This window comes from Herpailurus yagouaroundi, unplaced genomic scaffold (assembly GCF_014898765.1).
Source record: "Herpailurus yagouaroundi ecotype Mexico unplaced genomic scaffold, PumYag 187, whole genome shotgun sequence".
Lineage (NCBI taxonomy): Eukaryota > Metazoa > Chordata > Mammalia > Carnivora > Felidae > Herpailurus > Herpailurus yagouaroundi.
This window is the reverse complement of record NW_024412418.1, coordinates 32,588,769-32,615,014: the sequence shown is the minus strand read 5'-3', so window position 1 is coordinate 32,615,014 and position 26,246 is coordinate 32,588,769. Positions and strand designations below refer to the sequence as shown.

General features: G+C 47.9%; 1 protein-coding gene across 4 annotated transcripts in view; it reads right to left on the bottom strand.

Annotated features, from left to right (window-relative positions):
• ABCC8 (ATP binding cassette subfamily C member 8) overlaps window positions 1–26,246 on the bottom strand; it is a 78,118-nt gene that overhangs the window by 38,223 nt on the left and 13,649 nt on the right. For 2 of the 4 annotated variants that reach the window (XM_040495697.1, XM_040495699.1), the window contains exons 5-10: window positions 25,347–25,589; window positions 24,334–24,522; window positions 17,029–17,193; window positions 13,791–13,946; window positions 8,579–8,713; window positions 8,062–8,224 (exon numbers count right to left, since the gene is read on the bottom strand). In XM_040495697.1, the coding sequence (XP_040351631.1) occupies window positions 8,062–8,224; window positions 8,579–8,713; window positions 13,791–13,946; window positions 17,029–17,193; window positions 24,334–24,522; window positions 25,347–25,589 (1,051 nt within the window). The remainder of the gene's footprint in view (window positions 1–8,061; window positions 8,225–8,578; window positions 8,714–13,790; window positions 13,947–17,028; window positions 17,194–24,333; window positions 24,523–25,346; window positions 25,590–26,246) is intronic. The other 2 variants (XM_040495698.1, XM_040495700.1) reach the window with 1 other exon arrangement.

The window sequence follows — 26,246 nt, the reverse complement described above, 5'->3', positions numbered from 1 at the left end:
AGATCAGGGATGTAGGACATAGCACAGCCATCGTGGGCTGTGAAGAGGGAGGGGGAGGAGGACACCAGTAGGCCTGGGCCCTTGACCATCACCAACCATATAGCTGTGAACATTGGAGTAGCCACGTCCATCCCCTCCAGGACCAGTTATTCCAGAAAGCTCCTTTAGGGCAGGAGCCTCCTTCGGTTTCTCTCTTTCCCATCTCCATCAATTACCAGACAGGAGGGGTTCAAGCTAGAAAAGGCACCTGTGCACCACCCCTGGGCCCCCTCCCACACCTCTGGGGCTCAACTCCCAGCTCTAGAATAGGCTCGAAGTTAGGTTGCAAATTGGCTCAACTGTGCTTAGAAAGCAATCTGGTGCTTCGTAGCTAGAGCCCCACAGAAGTTCAGACCTTCTGATCCTGTAATCTCTCTCCTGGGAATTTATCTTGAAAAATCACTTAACAGAAGCACGCAGCTCTCAGCAAGATGGTGTTAGCTGCAGCGCTATCTGTCACAACAAAACCACAACCACAGCCGTAAACCACCCAAAATGAAATAAACTGGCAACATCCAACAGGAGTGGCTGTTTTAGTAAAGTGGTACATCGACTCTGGGGGAGATTTTGCAGTCAGAAATGTGTGATAATGGGTATTTTGTTCTGCATGTTTTCTCTGGTCGTGATTTTTAAAATTTATTTTTTCCCTATTTTATTGTCTTTATTCTTGTAGCTGCCTGAAGTCCTTTGAGGAACGAGACAAGCTATAAATAAATTTGAAAATGAGTATTCCAATGCTGATGCAGCACCATGGAGAATGTATATGACATAATTAATTTCTGTCCTGTTCTGTTGTTGTACGGAGATGTTAGCCAGTGAAAATGTAATTTTCCACTTCCCTCATCCTCTCCTGGAAGGACAGCCTTTGTTCAGGGAGCTCTGGGTGCCATACAGGGTGGCAGATGGATGAAGGGAATCACTAGCTGCTTGTTTTCAAGGCCACTCTGAAGACCACCCCCCTGGGCCCTGGGGTGGACATGGCTGGCACTGGGGATGTCAGTGTCTAAGACTAAGGAGCCTGGGATGCCGCAGGCGCTGGCAGGTCTCTGAGCTCAGCAGACACTCCTGTACCCTAGTGAGGGTAGCGGGAAGGGAGCAGGGTGTCCCAGCTGTCACAAGTTGAAGACCAGCGGCCCTGCACCCATCTTCTTGAACCACATAAGGCCCTGGAAGACATTAAAGGTGGTGGAGGGGTGGGAAATATGACTGAAAGTTCATTTCTCTCCAACTTTGGCATGGGGTGGGCTGACTCATCTTGATTTGATCCGGACAGGGGCGGGGTGGTGCGGGGACAAGAACATGATGGTGCTCAAATCTTGAGTGCTAGGGAGTCAGAAGTACTGTGAAATAATTCTAAGCGAAAGTAGAAGAGTAGAAAATCATGTGTGAGTGTGGCACTGTTATGGAAAAGTTTAGCTGCGTGTAGGCAGGCCTGACATGCCACCTTCGAAAGTAAAAGTCTTTCTGTAATGGTGTAGACATATGGGTAGGTGTCGTTTTAACACCCTCCTCTCCAACTATCCTTTAAGAAGTATTCCTCCAAAGGGGCGCCTCGGTGGCTCAGTTGGTTAAGCGTTGAACCCTTGATTTCGGCTCAGGTCGTGATCTCACGGTTCCTGAGTTCAAGCCCCGCATCGGGGTCTGTGCTGAGAGCACAGAGCCTGCTTGGGATTCTCTCTCTCCCTCTCTCTCTCTCTCTGCCCCTCCCCTGCTTGCACACACTCTCTCTGTCTCTCAAAATAAATAAAAATGTAAAAAAGGAAGTATTCCTTCAAAAATCATTTTTTGCGGATCTCCTCTGTCCGCAAAAGGTGTTTGTGCTGGGTTCTGGGGGTAGAGCAGTGAATAGTTGTGCCACTTTTCATACCCCCTCCTCCCCAAACAAAGCAAACAACAAATCAACCAAAACCAAAGCAGGGCTCAGATCAGCTGCTCCCCATGGCTTTGCTCAAGGAATGCTGCCCGGCCTTGTGGGTGCCAGCCTGCACTGCAATACCAGGAGCTTTTTATTTCCACAGCTTTGATAAATATTTCAGAAGCCATGTGTCTGGAGGCACAGCCAGCCATTTGTGCCTCTGGTTAACTTCATCTTTGTCTCCACGGAGGGCAGGGGAGCAACTGTGGGCTCACAGCCAGGCCTCAATGCAGGTTGCACCTGCCAGAGGGGGAAGCGTATTTTGAGGTGCACAGGGCTACTTCCCATTCAGTGGGATAGTCAGTCTGAAGTCTACAGAGGGGAGGGAAAGGTGGCTCAGCTGCTGGCAGTGGAGGAAGTGTGGCAGGAGACCCCGTAGCCACACCGACTCTGCCCCTTCATAGATGCACCTGCCTGGCTCTCCCTCAGCCACCTCTCTGCCCAAGCAGGCCAGGATATGCATCGGCTGCCCCAGCTAGTGGGAGGAGGGGCAGATACTGAAGAAGAAATTCACAGAAGCTGGAGGAGGAAGGGGGACCAGGTGCGGAGGCCACCTTGTCCTGCAACACTGGCTGCTCTGAGTCGGGGCCTCCACGGAAGAGACAGAAGCAAGACTTGCCAAGAATCGCCAGGCCCTGGCAGGTGCGGGGTGGCCTGAGAATGGGGTTCACCAGCACCATCCTGTCCAGCCCCACAACCCTGTCTGTGGCAGAGTTGGGTTTGGAGATACGTTTTTTGTTTTACAGGGCATGGTTTGAGGCCGGTTACATCCCTCCCAGGAGGGTCCACCTGACTGTGGTTCAGACCAGCTGGGAAGAAAGAAGACCTTTGACCCCAGAATACTCAAAGAGGCAGCAAACATACCTGTCCTTTACTCAAACTCTTTCAGTGGCTCTCCTGCTTTGGGAGAAAACCTAGGGGTCTGAACACAGCACACAGGGTCCTGCATGATCTGGTCTTCTTACCCTCTCCTCACCGAATTATGCTCAAGTCTTGAACACACCATCATCCTTCTCACCTCTAGGCCTTTGTGCCTGGAACATTCTTCCTCTCATCTGTCTAACCTGTAGTCATCCTGACAAGGTTTCCTTGACACCCATGACCCCTAGAGATTAGGTTGGGTAGAACTCTTATGGGCATCTAGAATACCCCTTTCTGTTCCTCTCACAACACGGTTGCACGTCTGGCCTCCCTATCAGCCTGTGAGGAACCTGCAGGCAGGGACCACTATTTCTTCTCAGCACTGCACCCCCATACCTAGCACAGGTCCTGGCACACAGTAGGAGCTCACCAAATATTTATCAGATAAGTGATGAAAGAAACAAAACAAAAGTGGTCCATTTGGAACTGACCCATATCTCTGGCCTCACTGTTCATGGCATGGTCTCTCTCAGAACTGGCAGGGAGAGGATCATGCTTGCCTCCTCTTTAATGCGCAAGGCCTTGGTACAGTCTGACACAGAGAGAAGGCCTTGGGATGGGTGCTGAACAAAGGACAGAATGAACTGGCGGCATGTCTGTTGGTTGACTGAACCTAGAACCCCTTTGTCACTCTTGCAAAGCTTGTCCTCAAATACATGGCCGGGCTGGACATCTAGAATCACCTGCTTCTGCAGGGAAATAAGGATTGAACTGACTTCTCAGGGGAGTGGCCAAAGCACTTACCTCCAGCTTTTCCCCACTTAAGCTTCTACTCACTGAAATCCTGCCCTTCCTCTGAGGTGCAGGTCAAGCCACCTCTCGCGTGAAGCTCTCGTGAACTCCCAGCCCACGGGCTTCCTTCTTCTCTGTTCTCTGCCATTTCCTGGCTGAGGACCTTGGAGAGCCCTCTCACCTTCCTGAGCCTCACGAAAATGAGACTGTGTGGGGCGCCTGGGTGGCTTGGTCGGTTAAGCGTCTGATTTCAGCTCAGGTCATGATCTCATGGTCCGTGAGTTCGAGCCCTGCGTCGGGCTCTGTGCTGACAGCTCAGAGCCTGGAGCCTGTTTCCGATTCTGTGTCTCCCTCTCTCTCTGCTCCTCCCCTGTTCATGCTCTGTCTCTCTCTGTCTCTCAAATATAAAAAAACTATAAAAAAAAAAAAAACTAAAAAAAGAAAAAAAAGAAAATGGGACTGTGGAACCACACACCTCACAAAGCTGTTGTGAGGATTAAGTGCACGTAGGCTCGCTAGGCAGCCAGCACAGAGCAGGTCCATACGGTTCAGTGCTCCCTGCCACTGTTTCATGTATGTCAGCGCTGACATCTCAGCAGAGTAAAAACTCCTGGAAAATGAGGAGCACAACTTAACTGTCTCTTGCATCCCTCCCACTGCTTAGCACGGGGCTGGGCTCACTCAACCCCGGCCGAGTGACTTACATCTCTTTTCCTTCAATTCTGGATTGTGATGGTAGGGAAACTGTAGCCATTTCCTTTTCATTCCCTGCACTGCCCTGCCCCGCACCAGCTTGGGGCTCTGATGGCAGGAGCATCAGATAGAGCACCAGAGCTACTCTGACTGCCTGGCATTCGATGACCAGACTGAAAGCCCAGCAGGCAGCACCGAGATGGACACCATCAGAAAACATGACTCTTGGGTTCCTCTTTGGCGCCAGGACCCCATGGCTGGCGCCAGGGACGAGAATGAAAGATGCCCCATTACCTCAAGTCTAATGACCTGTGTCCTGATCCCTGGTGACAAGGAGCAGAAGGCAGGAAGTCCGGGAGGAGGTAAATGAAAACACACTGAAAGCATATACCCACAGCCAGGAGGTGCCCTTCCCACACTGTCCCCCCACCCCCTCCCCCACCCCGCCCTCCCTGCTGCTGACTAACAAACCCATCCCAGGAAGGGCAAATACCAAGTAAATAGCACTTAGCTTTCAACGCTCTCCCGGAGGACTCTTCCCTTTCCCTCCCACTGTCTTCTTCCAGGGACCAGCCTGGGATGCTCTGTTTATCCCTCTAGGTCACTGATTCCCGGACAGGTGAGGGACCCTGAACAGAACCCCTGCTTGGCTCCAGAGTCCCTCACTCCTAAGATAGTCATCTCAGCCCCTGACAACATGGCATCTCCTTTCCCCCACGTCCTCCTGGCCCCATGACCTTCACGAAGCCATGGCTTGGCTTCTGAGGGCCCCATGGGACAAAGAACACCTACTAGACAGGTTTTGGCAGGCTAGCCTGGGAACCTAGGCATCGTAAAATGTTGTTGATATGCAATACATCCCAGGTTATAGTGTGGAATGCAGGAATCGAGCATACATCTCCTAGGAGCAAAGTAGTTGGGCAAATATAGTTGCCCTCAACTATATGACCTGAGGCTGCCCCTAGTTTGCTGCCAGGAATCTTGGGGGCCTAGTGTCGTTTCCTTACTGCCTCCCTTCCCTAGCTTGCATCGCAGCAATAGGGAGCCTGCCCTACCCTGCCCTGCTGTGCTGCTGCTGGGAGAAGAAGTCACCTGGCTGTGGCCGGAAATCCTCCTCCACCTCAGCAGCTGTTCCCATTGATGAGATGTCTGGGAGCCAGGTGTCTAATTGGTTATACACAGTGTGGTGTTACTTTTACCACAACCAGGCCCAGGGGCAGGCAGAGCAGGAGGGTGGCAGAGAGGAGGGTGAAGAGGGCCTGGGCTGCAGGGGCTGGTTTTTTCTCTGACCTCTTGAGATGTTCCTTCCCAATTTCTCCTATCCTGTGGAGCACTCAGCCTGAGCGTGCTCAGAGGCCCTGAGCACTGTGTTCAGGGCTGAGGGTAAAGAGGAGAGACCAGTAACCTGCGTGTCTTGGTGAGGAATCCAGGAAGCCACCACTGCCTGCCACGTTCATAGCTGCATTCTGAGAAAAGCAGTTCCCAGCAGGATTTTCTGCAGAAAGATGCCATGATTGGTGCCACGGATGGTGGATGGTCTGTCACTGTTGACCGTGGTAAGCCACAGGGCACCATGGTCTGGATGGGCACAGGAGAGTGGGACACTTGGGGTGCTCAGTGTAAGCCCTGCCCTGCGAGAACCTGCAGGTTGGGTGCTGGCCCCTGGCCCCACTGGACCCTCTCTCTAGGCAATATGAACACCAGGAACACACAGATGACCCGAGTGGCTATCTTATTTTCCATGACCCTGTCTGGGAGACGTGGCCAGTGCACCCTGCACTATTGGCCCACCACTGGCGACTCCCACAGCTGCGTTTCTTCCTGGCACACCAAAAGAACCAACTTCAACTGGCGGAGGTTGTCAGTAGTGTCCATCTCTCCTAATTTCCTTCTCTGTTTCCCACTCCCATCAAAGCCCATTCTTGGTTGTTTCTCTTCTACTCAGAGAAAATAGCCTGAAATGGTGCCCCACTGTGTCCTAAGTTTTTTTTCACCCCCACGTCGGTGCCCAGCCCTTTGTGAAAAATAGCACAAGATGCCAAAGGATCTAGTCTGAGCCATGCTTTTAACCTCAGGATTGACCTCAGGAGGACACCCCCTCTGGGCCTCCATTTCTCATCTGTAAAATGGTTTTCCCAAATGGCAGAAAACATTTTCTTTATGTGGGGCTTGAACTCACAACCCTGACATCAAGAGTCACTTGCTCTACCCACTGAGCCAGCCAAGTGCCCCTCCACAGATCTATCTTTTAACTCACAAATGTCCTCTTCAGCTATATTAATTCATTTAAGCTTTACACTTGAGTTGTTTTGTTTCCTTTTCGTTTTTTGTTTTTTCTCTCTGGGGGTTTCTACTTGGCCCTTCCTACCATACTGGCTCTTAAACTGGACAGGCCAGGGAACCAGGGTGAGGTATAGCAGCTGCTAACTACTTCCATCCCAATTATGCACTTGGGCGGGGGCCACCACCACAGGGTGGGGCCACGGAGCCACTAGACCAACTGTAAGATCAACTTGGGCCAGGACTCCATCTGTCACCTGATCTCCATAAGCCCTGGCCTGACCTGGGGACCACTGTCCACCAAACTAATTTCGATAACTAAATTTTTGATTTCTAGAAGTCCCTTTGACTCTTTTCCCCCTGATACTTCTCTGTTTTACCTTGTGGGTTTTACACCTTCCTTTAGCTCTTTAATTATTTTAAACATACTTACTAACTCTTTCACACTATTCTATCATTTCCAGGTTTGAGGGAATAATTTTCCTTTTTTTTTTTTTTTTTTTTTTTTTTGTACTTGCTGACTCTTACTCTGCTGGTACATTTTTCTCAGGTGGAGTTTTGTTTCTTTATTATTAGCTTATTGCTCTACAGGAGCATTTGCCACTAGAGCCCCATGTTCTCTGGAAAGCGGTTTTAATACATATGTCTGTTGGGACCCCAAGAGGTTTTTGTTTTGTGTGTGTGTGTGTGTGTGTGTGTGTGTGTTTTACCAGTTTTGGTCTTTTTTCCCCCCTTTCTCTCTGTTCTGGGCTTGGGGTTTCCTAACCACTTGGTTAATACAGATTCAGTCTCTACATCTGTGAGTATCTTTCTCCTCCTCATACCCCAGGTAGTTAGAAGCTTCCTTGGAGCCGAATCCAGGGCAGGGAAGGGAAGCTCAGTCTGACTTACTTAAAGAAGTCCTCACAGGGGCGCCTGGGTGGCTCAGTCGGTTAAGCTTCCGACTTTGGCTCAGGTCACGATCTCACTGTCCGTGGGTTCGAGCCCCGCGTCGGGCTCTGTGCTGACTGCTCAGAGCCTGGAGCCTGTTTCAGATTCTGTGTCTCTCTCTCTCTCTCTGACCCTCCCCTGTTCATGCTCTGTCTCTCTCTGTCTCAAAAATAAATAAATGTTAAAAAAAAAAAATTAAAAAAAAAAAAAAAAGAAGTCCTCACACTCCAGAGAATCCAAAACTGTTGCTATATATTCATTTACTGCAACCTCCCCATAACAGATCAGCTCAATGGAGCATAAAAGACCTGTTTTGTCTCTGTTATCACTGTGTCTTGAGGGCCAGGACAGTGTCCTGCCCACAGCAGGCTGTCGATATACATTTGCTGGGCACACGACTGAGGACACTGTGACTTCTGGGGGCTCTGCTCCAAGCTGGAGGCTTGCCTGGATTGGGTGATGATGATAAAGACTCGAGCTTCGGCCACCTCTGCTCCCTCCCTCGAGCCTGGACACTCAGCACACAGGGCTGGTCGGTGGGGTAGACTCACTGGAAATGGAGGTGTAGACAGCGAAGGCTCTGAGGCTGGTCATCTCCTTCCTGCGGGTCATCTCCACACGCGTGCAGAAGATGTTCTCCCAGGCGTACAGCTTGAGCAGCTTGATGCCACGGAGCATCTCGTTGGTCTGCTTCAGCCTCTCGTTGGAATACTCCTGCCAGGGGTCACCAAGTCAGAGAGGGGTTTCCTTTGCCCCTGGCCCAGCCAAGAGGAAGGAGCCAAGTCAATGCCCTCATCACTTCACAGGCAATGCCCAGCTCCCGAGCCCATGGGGACGCTCCCTTGCTTTCTCCACTCATCCCCTCCCACAGACAAAGAAACGGAGGCCTGGACAATCAAGTAGCCTGCTTAAGGTCAACGGTAGTGTGGATATATGTGTGTATGGCTGTTTGGTGGCATCTGGGGGAAGAGTGAGGAGCCTCGCTGATGTACAGGGAAAGGGAGCAAGCAGCCGCATGGGGGAAGGATGGGGAAAAGGGGCGCGAGCACCCTGGGGACGCTCACTCACCAGTGTGCTCCGCTGGGCCTGGGAGAGCTTGGTGGCCACAAAGTACTGGACAGGGGCCAGTAGGATGATGACAGCTGCCCCAATTAAGGCACTGACTCCAAGGATGTAGTAGAGGAGAATCACACCCACGACGATCTGAGGGAGGGTCATGGGGGTGAGTTTCCTTTGACCTGGTAGTCGCCCTGGGGGAAGCGGTGTTGGCAACCCCTTTCCCCAGGCCCCTAGAGAGGGACATGCCTTGGTGCCCAGGTTTCCGAGTTGTCCCCAGGGGCCAGAGGAGGAGGTGTGACAAAGCAATTTCAGAAAGAGGTATTAACATGATGGGCTCTCATGCAAGCAGTGGCTTTCTCGGCTGATAACAAACTGCATTTATCTGTAAGCCTGCTGAACCATTAACTCTCTCCAAATCTACCTTCCACATGGAAGTCTCAGAGCTGAGGTTGCACAATGAGTGTAACAGCACCTTTTGTTCTGTTGGCTGGCTGGCAAGGCTGACGGTTCCCTCACACTGGGGAAAAAGTGACACACGAGCAAAGGAGCACTGCCGTATCCATGCCAGACAAAACCGGTCCAGGGTCTGAGAGTTCAGTTTTCATTCTCAGGCTCCTGGCATCTTTTTTAAAATAAAATATGAACTGTCTTCTATTACACCAATTATTACATATATAAGAAAATGAAAATGATCTCTTAAATTTATGACATCGTGTAGAGTGGTTTTTGGATGAAAATACAAGTTTTTATAATTCTTAGAGGCATATACATTTTATAATCTATAATACATATACACATATGTACATGAAGGCTGGTATCTTTAATGTTTTAGTGAATCTGGCAAGTATTCTCTGAAAAGAGAATTATTCTGGCTTTATGCAAATGACTGCCTACTTCTGAATATTTATGAGAAGTGTAAATTACTCTTGCCAGCCCCTGAAGCATCAAGCTGACAATTTCTCAGGTTGCCTTCAAAGGCAGACAGCTCTAAATTCAGGGATTATTCTAGAGGAACAGATGTGCTGTCTTCCTTAATTGGAAAAAAAAAAAAAGTCTGCCTGGGTTGGCCTTGCACTCTACACCAAATTGGCACTAAGCTCCTTGCACTACCTCGAGGGCAGAGGTGGGCGGTTTTGTAATTCCTCTTAATCACAGAATGCCTCTTGTATTAGCAGGATCTTAGGGGCTGGTAAGTGACCCCTTTACCACCTGCCTCCCAGTGTTTCACTGATGTTAAATGCTGACACGGGGGTGCAGAGAAGCACGTTGGGAAATAAAGAAACTCCTACTCCTGCCAGGCTCTGCTTCCATCACCCTACCCAAAAATTATCCCTGGCATCCAGTGTTTTCATTAGCTGTCCTCAGATGGAGGCAATCAGGGCATATTGTTCAGCGGCTTGGGTAGAGCCAGACACCAAGGAAGCTCCAAGAGCACTCCCAGAGTCACCACCATGGCACCTGCTGGGGGTCGGTGCCTGAACCCCCACCACGTCCAAGTGCTGGCAGCTGCTGGAACAAGACCTGGAGACACAGCTGCTGCTGATGCCAGGCTCTTCCTCCTCCTACACCCACCCCTTGTCATGCTCCCTAAATTCTTCTGTCCACTCTTCTATTCTGAGGGGTCTGAGTGGACCTTACAGGAGAATATATCAGAAAGCAGCGATTCTGAGTACGCAAAGCAAGTGTGGGGAATACAAGGGCTACGTTAGCTCCTATTTACAAGTTAGGAAAGTGATCTAGTATAATAGTGGGGAGATCATTGTCCCCGGAGTCTGCAAGCCTGAGTTTGAATGCAGTCTCAGCACTTAGCTGTGCAATCTTAGGCAAGTTACTTAACCTCTCTGAGTTTCAGCTTCTTCATCCTTACCATGGTGATTTTAATGCCCACTTAGCAGGACTTCTGTGAATATTAAATGAATATATATGATAAGCACCTAGAATAATACCTGGCCCATAGAGATCAAACCAGGCGGCAACTCTTTTCTTAAACAAAGAAACAAACAAACAGGCCTCATGGGAACTCTGTCACTAGGGAAGCACGGAAAGGAGATACTTGGGTATATGGCACAGCTACCGGCTCACTGTGTGCCCCACCCCTCCAGTGCCCATGGGATGAGGAATCAAAGAAGTCCCCACTATTGCCGAGTTCCTTAACACGGCATCCAAGAGCTTCAGGGGGCCAGTCCAGCCCCTGAAATCGTAGGCAAAATGTGTGAACACACATTTGTTTTTCTGAGAAGCTTTTATTAGACTGTCAAAAGTATGTGTAGGTCAGAGGTTGCCTAGGGCTGGGGGAGGGGATGAGAAGTGACCACCAATGGGTACGGGTTTCCCTTTGGGGTGATGAAAGTGTTCTAAAAGTGTGACAATGCTAGGGGCGCCTGGGTGGCTCAGTCGGTTAAGCCACCGACTCTTGATTTCAGCTCAGGTCATGACCTCACCGTTCGTGAGTTTGAGCCCTGTGTGGGGCTCTGCGCTGACAGTGCGGAGCCTGCTTGAGATTCTCTCTCTCCCTCTCTCTGCCCCTCCCTGGCTCACTCTCTCTCTCTCAACATAAACAAACATTAAGCAAAAGTAAATAAATAAACTTAATAAAATTGTAATGATGGTCGCACAACTCTGAATATGCTAAAACTCACCAAATCATACAGTTTAAATGGGTGAATTATATCTTAATGAAGCTTTTATCAAAAAAAGTATATGTGACCAAAAAAGATTACAAATCAAGGAGAGTTCCCGGGGATAAAGGAGAGGGGCTCCTGAGCTAGTTTCAGTATTTCCAAAGGCGACCCAGGCTGCACACGAGATCCTGGCTAGGTTGAAAGGATTGGATCAACGTGGGAACACTGGGTCTTGAGGGCTGGTTAAAGCTCTAAGTGGCAAAGGTATAGCCAGCCTTTAAGGAATTAAAAGTGGAAAACCAAATGATACGTCATGATAAATAAACAAAGGTAAGTCGTGGAGATAAAAACTACCACCCCCTGGGTGTTGGGAGGGTTAACTGCATAAGTGACAGAGGCTGGGGCAGGCAAAGATTATTTTTTCTTTTAATTTTTTTAATGTTTATTTATTCTTGAGAGAGAGAGAGAGAGAGAGTGCACAAGCAGGGGGAAGGGCAGAGAGAGAGACACACACACAGAATTGGAAGCAGGCTCCAGGCTCCAACCTGTCAGCACAGAGCCCGATGTGGGGCTCAAACCCATGAACAGTGAGTTCATGACCTGAGCTGAATGAAGTTGGATGCTTAACTGACTGAGCCACCCAGGTGTCCCTGGGGCAAGGGTTATTAGTATTAGTGTTGTTAGCAATGATGTACGTGCAATAAACGTTATAAATAGTAGTAATGATAATCTGGTGGACAAATGAAATCTTAATGAAGATTTTGGTGGACAAAGTCTTTCAAAAGAGGTTGTTTAAGGGGGCATAATAGAAAGTGTTCTTGTGGATAAAAGACTGGTAACTATATTAGATGAACTCTCCAGGCCCTTCTATGGCTTCTTTTTTTAAAAAAAGTTTATTTATTTATTTTGAGAGAGAGAGAGAGAGAACTCTCACAAGTGGGGGAGGGGCAGAGAGGGTGGGAGAGAGAGAATCCCAAACAAACTCTGCACTGTTAGCATGGAGGCCGACATGTGGCTCTACCTCATGAATTGTGAGATCAGGACCTGAGCTGGAATCGAAAGTAGGGCACTTAACCAACTGAGATACCGAGGTGCCCCCTTTCTATAGCTTCTGTAGTCACCAATCCATCTTGGTAGAGCTGGGGGGAGGACGGTGATCTAGACATGGATAAGTGGTAATGGGGGATGGCATACAGAGCTGTCCCCATAAAAAGGACCATCAGATTCCCTGCCCTACGTCCCCATCAAGATGCCTAGCTGACTCTCTGTTCTACTTTCCTTTAAAGTCTTTCAAATGTGGGGCGCCTGGGTGGCGCAGTCGGTTAAGCGTCCGACTTCAGCCAGGTCACGATCTCGCGGTCCGTGAGTTCGAGCCCTGTGTCGGGCTCTGGGCTGATGGCTCAGAGCCTGGAGCCTGTTTCTGATTCTGTGTCTCCCTCTCTCTCTGCCCCTCCCCCGTTCATGCTCTGTCTCTCTCTGTCCCCAAAAAATAAATAAACGTTAAAAAAAAATTTTTTTTTAAAATAAAGTCTTTCAAATGTAAGTTTTACAGGTAAGAAGGACCAATAAAAGTCACTTGAGATTAAGTTTTGTGGAATCTGCGTCCTAAGAAGCAATGGATTCTGAACTGGTAAAGTCCTCACTCACACCAAAGTCTGCAATTTCCAGGGATCTGATATTTACTTAGTGACTGCTCTGGGCCGGGCACTCTGCATGGTGCTTTACTTACATCGTCTAACTGACTCGTCATAGCAACACCAGAGGGTAGGAATCATCCCCTTTTCATAAATGAGGAAATTGAGGTTCAGACAGGTTAAGTATTTGAATCAACTGGTTTCACCAAAGTCCAGGCACTTTCCTCTATACCAGGCAGCCTCTGTGGAGCCTGCAGGAGTTCTGGGATTCACCAGAGTGAAGCCAAGTCCATGGTCAAAGCTCCAGATGAGAGACAGAGCAGACCAGACCAGGAGTCAGGAAAACCACGCCAAGGAGTCTCCTGCTATCGTTGGGGGAGAATGCACCTCCTTCAGAACCATCCCCAAAGGTTGTTTGGCTTTAGAAATAATCATGTTTTTGATCTTCAAGAACAACACGTGCTTACTTGAGAATTTAGAAATGCATAAAGAAAATAAAAGTCATTCGTAACCCCACCATGTGGCCTTCTAGTTCTTTTTTCTGGGTGAGTCTGTGCCAATGTGCACACGTACATGTATTCCAATTTAGTGTGAAGCTCACTGCATGTACTATTTTGTAACCTTTTTGGCTTAAACATCCATCATGAACACTTTTCAGTGTAATTAAGCACTTTGTTGTAACATAGTTTTTAATGTCTGCAAAAATGTTCCACATATGATTATCCCATAGTTTTTTTTTTAAGGTTGGCTGCTTTTTGAGAGCCTAAATGACAAGAGAGATAGCTAGACTGTTTACAGAGTGTGAGCGAGTATTGGAAGTCAGGGCTACACACCATGGAGACCCCAAGGGTGTGGAAGGTGCAGGCAAACATGGAATGGAAGATGGTGAGCCCCTAGTCACTGGGCATGTACCAGCAGATTCTGACTTTGTGCCCCCCACCCCCACCCCAGACACACATCCCTTACCTGTACTGGCATGGCCCAAAGGTTTGGGCACAGGAAGAAAAACCACATGAGCTGGTTGGTGTCGATGGCAACCAGGTTGCAGATCTGCCCGGCTGTCATGTCCCCCATGGACAGGTTGGAGGTGGACAGGTGCATAATTTTATTGTAAATCTTGGTCTGGAAATGAGAGCAGAGTATTTCACATTTGTCATCATCATCATTCTAATCCGTCTCCCAGATGCCATGTGTCTACAATATGCCAGTGCCTTCTCAGACATTCCTCCACGGGGCCCCAGAGCAGCTTTGTAAGGGGGCACTGCATTAGTGGTTCCAATTTTACAAATGAAGTAACTGAGGCTCAGAGAGGCAAAGGCCTTTGATTACAGAACAAGCAAGTCAGAAAGGCAGCATTCACATGAGGAATCCTTGCCAGCATGGCAAGCTACTTCCCCAGCAAAGCAAGACCTCTCCCTTGGGGACAGGACTTAATTAGCTCTTAAATCTTAAGAGTGATCTTGGTGTCCTGTTGTATTCTTGGTTTGCCAGAGGCCAGTGGAGAGCACACTTCATAAAAATGATAAAGTGGGGCAGCTGTCTGTTTTAATGTGGCTGTCTTCAACCAGGGGAGGGGTATGTTTGGAGGCCGTGTCTTGTCTTAACTGAGCCTTGAAACAAAGCAAGGGATCAGCTTGGGAAGGTCTTTCGTGAGACATGACATACAAGTATCGATCAGCCCCACCACCATGGGAGTCCTGCCCCCAGAGGACCTTGTTCTGTCTCCTCAGGGCAGATGGGGAGCAGCCATGGAAATGGCTCCCTGTGGGCTCTGATCCTAAAAGCTCTGTGTGCAGAGCGATCGTGCCTCCTAGAAACATGGCAATTTTCAAGTTATGTGCTCTTAAACAAGGAGAAATGCATTTCTGTCTTCAACGTCCTAGGGATGCCTCCTCGTAAATGAAATTCTATTGGGCAGTCTGTTGTCAGGTGGACTCCCAGTCCTAAATTCATCTTTCGTGAAACCCAAGCTTTCTTGTGGATCAGGTCTGCTTAAAGCATGAACCTATCATATGTCTTTTTTGAGTTTATATACACCATGGGTACAGTTTAAAATAATGGCAATGACATTTTTGGACAGATCTAGGCACGGCCCAGGTTATGTGAAATCAGTCTTCAAAGAATAATAGTAAATTTAGTTTTAGTGAAGTAGGAACATAGAGTAATCTATCAAATAAAGCATTATTAAGTAAAGACTAGGATACACAGAAATCCACAATTGACTGATAGCTGGTTTATGTCCACAAATTATAATACAAGCATGGGGCTTAATAACTTTTCATTCAAGAACTGTCATTCCTCTCAAACCCATGAAGACGTAGACCTTTATCTACAATTTTATGTAAATCTCTGAAAAAAAGGTTTGTTCTTCTAATTTGTTTTATAATTAATACCAGCAGTTTCTTTTTGTGGCATATGAATTTAGCTCTCCTGGATTCAGACAGTTTGATAAGAACAATTACATGCTAATCCATTTAAAAACCATATTTGGCTCTTTTAGCGTAATTGGAAAATACTGGGCTCGTGTGTAATTTATGACCTACAAGTAGAAAGATTTAATTACAAAACTGACTACAAAATTGGCTGTTGTCTATGGTGGTATGTGCCTGCCAGTCAATGGAAGAGTCTGTGCAGAGGCTGGGATTTTCAGACAGGTTTTCTGAACTGAGAAATGACTTTGTTCTTCCTAGCTTTGAGCCCCTGTGAATCTCAGAGGGTCTTGTATTTTCCTGGGCTCTTTCCACCGCTCTCACATGATGAGGAAATGATTCTGTTTTCTCAGTGAAAAACCACTGGGGATGGGCAGCGTTGTCATGTACAGATGCACAATCTGTGCACAACTCCAGGGGGCACCATTCACATGGCCTGTACTAAGATAACCAGAGTTTGGACTCTGACAGGGTCCCCAGCCCAGGTCATACCCTTCTCCTCTCAGTCCCTTTTCTGCAAAGCCTCTGATCCTGGCTCCCAAGGACCAGTCAATGTTAATAATGAAATGAGAAATATTTCTGTCCTGAAGTGTGATGTGGCTTTGGGATGTAGTCACAACTTCTGAGTGTTCTACTGACTTCATGGGAATTTCTGGGTATGGCAGAATCTGCCAGTTGTCTCCCAATATCCATTCTCTCTTTTCACGAGAGACCCATTCTTCTCTTTTCACGAGAAGAATTTCTAGCAGGGCATATATGGCTGTCAGGAACAAAGACCACACTTTCTAGCCTCTCTAGGTGTGACCACGTGGCCAATTTCTCATCGATGGGGTGAAGAAGGACATGTGTACCTTCTGCATTATGATTTTAAAAGAAGGCAGCATTCCCTCCTTTTGTCCCATCTTTCTTCTCTTGCTGGTTTAAGTGTAGGCCCAGCATTGGCAATGTCAACAGTCATCTGAAGCCATGGGGCAGAAGGCACATGAGCAGGCTGGCAGCCTTACAGAAGGAGCCAGGGTCTCTGACAAGTGTGCAGCTGCCACAGCAGCCCTGACTGTGTGTGGAAAACAAACTTTTGTCCTACTTAAAACCATCTCACTGGGTCTCCCCATTCCAATGGCTGAACCAAAATTCTAAAGAGAATACTAGGGCTTGGACAACTCTCGTCACTGCCTTGCCTAAAAGTGCCCTGAATCCTTCCTGATTTTGATCACCCTTTAAACCCACTCTGGGAAAGAAACCACAGGCGGAAGGAAGAAGGACCTAGATCCAAGGGACTAGGTCCAAGGTTTAAGAGTTCAAATAAATCTTGCTGGGCCAAGATTTAAGAGCTCAAATAGACATTAGAGGCTCTCTAGTCCCAGTAAGTCAAGCTCATTTATTTATTTATTTATTTATTTTTGCACCCAGAGAAGACTGGTAGCAGACCCCTGGGACAGAATCTGGGGAAGGAGTCTGACGCTGCATGTGCATTCAGCTGGAAAGAATGTGGTGACCCATTAGTGACATCTGTCCCATTCTAGGCCAAGCAGGTGACATCACAGACCTCGTGCAAGGCAGAACCAGGGCTAGAACTATTGCACTCCCTGAGTCCAGCCCAAGGCACTTTCCACTCTTCCTACACCTCTTTGTCAATGGTTATTGTTTCAAAGCACTGCTAAAGGGCAACAAAAAGATAAACTCACACCAGAATTATTCTTAAGTGCCCATGAGGATGAATAACGCGGTTCTTACTGCTAAGTGAAAACATAATTAGCCTGTATTGCAAAAAGTACCTGTATTGCTCCTCTCAAGTTAATTCCAGTTTCGATGGCGACATAGTAGGATGCTTGCAGAAATGTTCTTTGCAGTAGGAGGGCAAGGAACAGAAGCACGGCCAAGACGTAGGCATTAGCAAGGAACTCTTGGGATGAGACAAAGTAAACCCCGAGAAATTGCGTCTGAAAGAGAATTCAGAGGTGGCTGTCGTTGCTAGCAAAATGACCCCCATTAGCACCTGTTACTGTGCCACAGTGGCCATTATTATAAGACCCTCCATGCTTGCAAAGCTTTATGCAGCTGTTTATGAGGGAAATTCGACTAATAAATCCAACTAAACATTCTTCTAGCCACAGGGAGGGGTGCCTATCCCCTCTTTATCATCCTACTTAGGAGAACAGAATGTGGCCCAGTTCTAACCTCATGCCCATAAATATGACTCTCAGCTTTGTGGCCACCGGGCCCAGGGGAGATCACTCTGAATGGAACAAGAATAAATAGAGCAAATCACAGAGCAGCCAAAACCAGAACTGCCTGAACAAATCCCACAATGTGTGTTCTCTGCTACAAAAAAACCGGAATGAGCTGAGGTCTTGTCCTACACTCACCGACAGCCTGCCCTGTAGAAATTTCTGGGGAAGAAAGACCAATGGGAAAACTGTAGTGCTCCCAGGCGAGATGGAAAGTCATCACCTATAATAGGCTGGAGAAGATTTTAGAAGCCCCTGAGCCTCGTGGGGTCCCGGGACGTCCTCTTAAATCGAAGGTCCTCTTGCTGCACCTCTAGCAAGATCTCAGATGATAAGCACTGGGAAAAACCAAACATTTTGACTCTGTTGCTAAAGATACCAGGAAACAACAGCACGCCTGTTTCCAAATTCAGCATCAATAACTCCCAGGAAAACTTTGATCCTGATTAAGCCTTTGCTCCCCAGCAGAACCACATCAATGTTTCCATGAAGACAGCACTCTCTCCCCTTTCTGAGACTCTGCCCTGAACTCCAAAAGCCATTTGAAAGGGGATGGGAGCTGCTGCAGGCTAAAGGGTGGTGGGAACATAGTGATGAGAAGGAGGCTGAGGGCATGTCTATGGCCAGGATCAGGTCCAAGGGGTCAGAACTCTAAAAGGAGTCTTTTTCCTAGAGTCAGAAATTCCTGGATCTCGGATACAGGGCTATCGAATGGTAGTAGAAAAGATCTGGGCCTTCTAAACCAGCCCTGCTTCATGGAGCTTACGTCTATCATCTCTCCCTGGATCTGTGGGAAAGGAGGCTTTTCACAGACACAGAGAGAGGAAGCAGGAAGTAGACATAGAGAGACCACTGAGGTCTCATAGAGGAAGGCCCTACCAAGGCCTGAACCCCTGACTCTATCTCATTTGTCAAAGAACCAGAGGGAAAGGCAGAAGGAGAAAAGAGAGGGTAGAGGGTGGGGGTGGGCTGGAGGCAGCAAAATGGACCTTAAAATTAGGCTGCAGGGGTTGAGACCTGTATCCTACAGGCAGGATACAATATTTACCAGGTACAGAACTCCATTCTCATAATACACTAATGAGAAGAATGCCATTATGAGCCTAATTTTATACATGAGGCAATGGTGTCTCAGCATGGCTATGTGGCTGGTTCAAGGTCACACGCTGATAAGGGACAACATGTGAACATGAACCTGTGTGATGCCAAAACTACGACCCTAGATGTACTACCAAAGCCTTATCCAGCCTTTTGACCTTGAGTCTCCCATTGTCAGCTACAAGCTTATGACTTGTGGGGGACAGAAACATGGCCACTTGGCTGGTTCTCAGTCAAAAAAGAAGGCATGTGGGTTTGGGAAAGCCTGGTCCTATCCAACATATTTTGGAATTCTTAGGTTCTATCATCTTCTGCAGAGACCCAGCTCTGGAGAATGGAGTCCATTATGTTAAAGCAACAAAGCACATCATGGGAATTTACCCCAGAGGAAATAATTTCACGCCAGGAAATAGCTGTATGTGAAAAAAGTATTCTATCTCTGGACTACAGCAAGGGGAGAGTCTGAAAAGCCATGCAAATGTCCAACCACAGAGAATGGTTAGGTATGGTATGATGCTCATGGGAACACCACACACTCAAGAACACTGATCATCACAAAAGCTCTCAAGCAGCAAGGACTGCCATGCATGTGCTACGTCACAATGATCGGAAAACACATAGGCTGGAAAATGAGGACTAGAAAAGTCAACTGATCACGTATGTGGGTGAGAGTATGGGTGGCATTTGTTGAATACGCTCATCATTTTCACATTTTTAACAAAACAACAAATTCTTTTTTTGCAGCTTTAAAGGCAAAACCTTGACCCCTTCCCCCCATAACACACACACACCACAGGGTCAGAAACTATTTCTTTGGATCAAGAATTTCATGGCCTATTAAAATGAAAATCTTCCTGTAGGTATAAGTCATTAGGACATTATTGATCTCTCTTCAAAGAGAGACATAAAAGATATGGAGCCCAGAATAGCTAAGTTTTTATTAAGAAGTGGGAACTAAACTAGCCAAAGAGACCTGAGGCACTACTACCCAAGGAAGGCAGGCATTGGGGAAGTTTAAATGGGTGTGAGGGCACTGACATTGCCCAGCACCTTGAAGGCTAGAGAGGAAAGGCCAAGGACCTGCAACATGACATCTGGTGGGAGTTAAATGCTTCAGAAGATCAGATACCCTCATCCCACATTTTCACAAGCTCTCAGGGAAAGAAACTGTGTTTGTTTCCGGGGGTGCTCAATACATATTTTAAATCAATCAATGTATATGCTCTTCCTTCCCATCTACTTGTTATAGAAGTTATACATTTCCCATTTTTAAGTGTTTATTTTTGAGAGAGACAGAGAGAAAGAGTGTGAGCGGGAGAGGGGCAGAGAGAGAGAGGGAGACAGAATCCAGAGCAGGCTCCAGGCTCTGAGCTGTCAGCACAGAGCCCGATGTAGGGCTTGAACTCACAAACCGCAAGATCGTGACCCGAGCTGAAGTTGGAAGCTCAACAAACACCCAGGCGCCCCTACATTCCTCCATTTTGCAGTTGAGCTGGGTTCATTGCACAGGTAGGACTAGAACCTAGGACTCTTGACTCTATAGTTCTGACCCTCATTATCCCTGTCTGGCCAGAGATATGACTGGAAATCCCTCCTTCCCTTATTCTCTAGAGCTTAATGGAGAGGGATCACATGGGCTTTTGCTTCTTATTTTGGCGGGAACCAGAAGATGCATTGTCCATAGGTCCCAGCCCTGGAAGACCCTGGGTGGAAACAATGACAACTATCTTTGAACACTCATGGACCAATGTACCCAACCATCCACCTATAACCAGTTATCATGGTGGTTTAGAGCCTGGATTTAGAGGTTAGCCACATCTGAGTTTGAGTCCTAGATCATTATATATTAGCCACTGTGTCTTTATGTAAGTTCTTCAAACTCTCTGAGCCTCAGTTTCCTCACTGTAAAATGAGGCCATTAAGGGTTTCTACTCAGAGTTGTTGTGAGAATTTAACATAACAATGCAGCTAAAAATATCTAGTAAGCATAAGCACTCAATATGTGGCAACTTCTATATGATCCCCTGAAGAATCATTTCTCCTGTGCCTCCTGAATGTCAGGCATAGAGCTGGGTGTTGGGCACCCGGAGGTCAGATAATGCAGTTCTTGTCGTAGGGGACTCAGGGTCAAGTTGGGAAAGAGACAAGGGGTTTTTGATGGTGCAAGCCCCGGATGTTATGGGAGCACAGAGGAGGGGAATCTAACCCTATTAGAGGAAGTCTTTCTGGAGGAGGTGACATCTGAGCTGAGTCTTGGTGGCTGAGATGGGTTAGTGAGATAAAGGGAGTCCTGCCAGGCCAGAGCAGCTGCATGGGCATTTCCATGAAGACACCAGCCCACGCACTGACATCACAAAGTCACAGAAATGCATATAAATTTACACAGTCACCCACAACAATAGCTACACATACATGTACTCAAATAGGGACACAGACACACATGGAAAGAGATAAACCAAGAGACACAGGACAAATAGAAGGACATACATACAGAATCATAAACAGTTTCCAGGAGAACTCATTCAGAAACACACGTACACTCACAAACTTACACACGTTTCCCCTCTGAGGTTAGAGGCTGTTTGAAGCTTTGGCCCTCAGATCAAACCCAGACTGTTCTTTCTCTGCTCAACTAATGGCCTAGGGCAGCGCTGGCAGGTTTCAGATGCTGGCAGTTCATTATGAATCCAGTTCCCTTGCCCTGCAGCCAGATCAGTGGCATCCACAGCAGGTGACAGATTGTGGGTGGGGGTTAGGTGGGAGAGGAGGCAGTAGAGGGGGAGGTCATGGGCTGCTCCCAGCCAGGGTCCCAGCTTTCCCCGGGGTGTGGCAGACGGGGCAGGAGTGTGGAATTAAAGAAGAGATAATGTTTGTTCTCGCAGATGCCAAGGGCGGTGTGATTCCTGCCAACTGTGAGTGTCCCGGAAAGGGAAGGGAGGACAGGGCAGCCACTGACAATGATGTAAACAGTCGTGTCCGGCTGTGCAGACTACAGCAGCGTGGATCGAGGCTGAGTGGAAAGAAGGGCTTTCTCACAGAGAGGGTTGTTAAATGCTGGCACACGTAGCTAGAGAGCTTCTGTCCTTGTAGGTTCATAAAGACCAGAACAGCACCTGTCTCTCTGAGTTAGAGCCATTGGGAGGCAGGGGGATGAACCGAATGACCTCAATAAATGACCCCTCTGCCCCATTTTCTGGGTCCAGAAGCCCAAATGAGAATTAAGCCATATCCCAGGCAACCACATGGTTGAGGATTCTTTGCTGCTGACACTGGAGACTATATTTACTTTCACCTCTTGTTTCAGTGTCTGTAATTTGCTGATTGTATTTGGGCTGCAGGGAACAAATATTAAATCTGATAAGGCCTGCAGCCACTGAGGCAGAGCCATCTGTCTCAGGGATTTATGTACTGACGAGTAACCAGGACAAGAGCATTCCAACGAGAGGGCGGTAAATCCCAGGGCTGGTATACAAATAAAGAGAAAAGAGACCGCAAAGCTAACGTTCAGATGAGCTAAAATTCTAAGTGCTGTTCTCACTACCTCTCTGGCACATCCTGCCTCAGAGCTCTCTCACCAGCAGAAGCCCACCAGAGCTTTGGGAAACACAGGAAGAAGACAACAATGTGGACAAGCTGACAAGGGCTCTGGCCTGTGACACACCCCCCCCAAAGTAACAACAGGCCCTGTTGCTACAGGGTTATCAATGTAGAGTATTCTGGAGTCATCTATGGTCAGACTAGAACTGAAGGTAACACTCTTGTAGACAAGAGGAGATGGCCCTTCCTCTCTCTTTTGGGGCCAAGTATAGCTCAGAGGCTCAAAAGCCATCAAGGTCGAAATAAGCAACAAGAGTCCTTACATTCGTGTTGAACTAGAAATCTGCCCATCTTAGCCTGGCCAACTCATACTCATATGTCAAGGCCCCATTCAAATACTAGCTCCTTTATGAAGCTATCCATGACTACTGGCTGAGTTAGTCACTCCCTCTTCCTACAGTTCCCTGTATACACCCCCTCATAGTAGGGGATATATACTATGGAGTGAAAGAGACTTGGGTTCAGATTCCAACTCTGTCGCTAAGTAACCGAGAAACACTAAAGAAAGTTACGTAACCTCTCCACACCTCAAGTCCCTCATCTGTAAAATGGGGATAAAAATACCTACTTGGTAAGTTATATGGTATGTGAATGATATCTCAATAAAGCTGTTACCAAAAAAAAAAAAAAAAATTTACCCTAAAAGGTTGTGTTAGGCATGAGATGTGACAACACATGCATAATTCCCACAAGCAGCCGTGCATGTGTTAAGTGGTCAGGACGTGGTTGTCAGTATTGTGAATGGTCCTCATCATAACCATTGCCTCTGGATTCCCACAGCCCAAACCAGGCTTGGCACAGAGTAGGGTTCAATAAATATTTGCTGAATAAATCAGACAAACAGATTTGGAGTGTCTCATACTGCTGATCAGAAGTGCTCAGCTGATTAATTATATCTCTTAAAAAACTTAATATAAACCTCCAGAGGATTAAATGCTCTCTGCGATCTTAGAGCCAAGGAGATGAATAGCGTTACACAAGGGAATGTCATAAATCATTAAGGTCCCTAATTAGCAATTCTCAGCACCATTTTCAGACTGTTTGTGGCTAAAAGTTTACAATGATATTCCTGCTGGGAAAATAAAACTGAGTCTTGTTACACGTGAAAAGTTTTCCATTTTGTGGCCATCTAAACCTAATTGGCAGCAAGGAAACAGATAAAGGAATAAAGTACCCCACCCTCATCCCCAGAGGGGATGCCATTGCCCTAGCAGAGAAAATCAACTCCCACAAAGATTTCCTGCTTCTTTCCTCCAATGGATTTCAGTCTGTAGCATCTTTAAAGCTGCAAAGGCCATTGGATATCGTCTAATCCAATGAGTTTCAAGTACTTTTAAGACATGAAATCCTTGGGGCGCCTGGGTGGCTCAGTCGGTTAAGCGGCCGACTTCGGCTCAGGTCATGATCTCGCGGTCTGTGAGCTCGAGCCCCGTGTCCGGCTCTGTGCTGACAGCTCAGAGCCTGGAGCCTGTTTCAGATTCTGTGTCTCCCTCTCTCTGACCCTCCCCCGTTCATGCTCTGTCTCTCTCTGTCTCAAAAATAAACATTAAAAAAAATTTTAAAAAAAAGACATGGAATCCTTTTGTAAAAAGAATTTTTGATGGGAAAGGCCCACATATTCATAAAACTGGGTCAGCTTTGAGTGAAATCTGGAATTGGGGGTGGGGAGAAACTCATGGAGGTTTCCCTCTTGTCACCCCCAGCAGCAATCTCCAAGATGTCCCTGTAGAGCCTTGAATGCCAGGATATACAGAACTGAAGAAGACAGATTGTGAAGTTGTTTAGAGTCCATTAGGATGATGTAAACTAAGCCAACACATCCAACAAATCACAGAAGCCCTAGACACTGAGTAAACAAATGTACTTCCTACAACTTTCTGAATGACTAATAACTGGGAGAGGAATTATGGCAATGATGACAAGATGAAGAGATGGCAAGGGCATCATAAATCTTCCTGGGGCACAAGCTTGCCCCCTGGCATTTCTGTTAACCAGATGCAGAGCATCTTCTAGAGGGAGATATTGCCAAGGGCTTTGTGCGTGTGTGAGGAGCTGACCCAGTGCAGTCAAAGTGCACACACATTGGCCCTTGCACATTCTCATGTACAAGGGAAAATCTTCCAAAGGATACCCTGCTCTACCCCTGGGATGGCCTACCTTGGGCTGGAAGACATGGTTTTCCTTCCCAAGGTGGTCCACAATCCCGAAGATGCACAGCGGCCCGGCGAAGCCCAGCAGGTCAGCCAGTATACGGAAAGTGCTGCTGAGGACCAGGCGTCTCCCAAAGGCACGGCAGAGTGCCTGCCAGATGGCCCGGGCACCCTGTGTGCTCTGCGAGTCCTTCTGCTGCCGAGAGAGAGAGACCGATGGCCTGGTCAGAATGGCAGAATCTGGCCTCCCAGGAAGTCCCTGGTTCCTGCTGCCTGGGGAAACTTTTCTGCAGACAGGTGAACTCCAGGAAGAAATCACTGAACCATCAAGTGCATGGTGAGGTGGGCCCTCCCAACACCAACACAGTTCAGATGGGGAAACTGAGGCCAGATGATTGATCAAGGTCACACAGCCGGTCAGGGACCATGTGATGAGCACAGCATGTGGCACACTCATTCGTCACCACCTGCATTGCATCTGCCTCAGTGTCCGCCCCTCCTCCCCATGCTAGGGCAGAGGCAGCAAAGGAACACTGGACTGGGAGTTGGGACACCGGCTCTGCCACCTACCAGCTGTGGGCCAGTTCTGCGCCTTTCTCAGAGCCTCCGTTTCCATGGTAGTGATAGAGGGAGACCCCTACTTGGCTCAACTTACAGAATTTGTGCAAATGTCAGGCCACTAAATCTCTGCTTTAATATGGGTGAACGTTTCCACCTTTATAAGTCACTGAACTCCAGAAGGAAGAACATAGGACATGAGGGAATGCAGTGGGGTCACATCCCTTCTCAGGACCTCAGTTTCCCCCATGTGGACAACAAGGGTGTAAGGGCCATTCTAGCTGTGACAGTCCTATGAATCTTTAGTTCTGGACTTGTCCCTGGTTCACTGTGTCACTCAGGGCAAGCCTCTTCCCTTCCATAGGCCCTACCAGGGGTTTGACCTGATGCCTTCTGAGGTCCCCATCTGTGACTGTAAATTAGAGGGAGGGGGACGGATGGTGAGGCAGGGCCCTCACTGACCGCTTGGGTGTCGAAAGCCTCACAGAGCCGCTGGTAGTTGGTGAGGGCCCTCATGGCAATGGGCAGCTTCCCAATGGCTCGGAGATCAATGGGCTTCTTGTGGGCAGTCTTGATGAAAGCATTCATCCACCAGTAGGTGCCTTTGGATAGCAAATTCACGAAGGGCTGCAGGAAGCGCACCCCCAAGTCCTGTAGGTCCTCAGGGGGCTTTACCTCCCTTGGCGACTTGAAGAAGATATATCTCTGTGGGGCACATGGGTCACAGGGGATGGGTAAGTACAACTTCTCACCACCCTCCACTTTGCCCCAGAAAAGATCTGGGGTTGTGACATCCCACCCTTGACCTCTTACATAGGGGGCCATCTCTTGCTTATTCCCAGGAAATGGGTCCCTCCACACATCCTGGCCATCAGTGCCAGGGCCTCCTGGCTTATAACTCTTCATTGAGGTCTGCTCTGTATCCCCTTGGCTGGGTTGGGTTGGATCTAAGCCGGACTGGGAAAGAACAGAAATCTCCCGTATGCCATCTTCCCCACAGATCTGAGGACATTACCGTGTTTCATGTCGGGTTTGCAGGACATGGAGCACTGCAGACCTGCCTCTTCCACTTACTAGCAAGGTGTCTTTGGACAAGTCTCCTCTAAAAAGTTTCCTTTTTAGAAAGTCTAAAATGTGGGTGGTACTTGCATCCCAGGGGTGCTGTGAGGGTCAGTTGAGGCAGGGAGTGAGGTCGGCCTTTGTACCCTGTAAATCACCAACTAAACAGGGGTATCAGAGAAATGCAAATGCAAGGAGCACTTCACACTTATCACCCAAATGGGGCTGGCCCATTGCTTGTTGGAGGAAGGGAGACGGTTGTCGTATTCATTGCTAGTAGATTATAGTCTTTCTGGAAGGCAA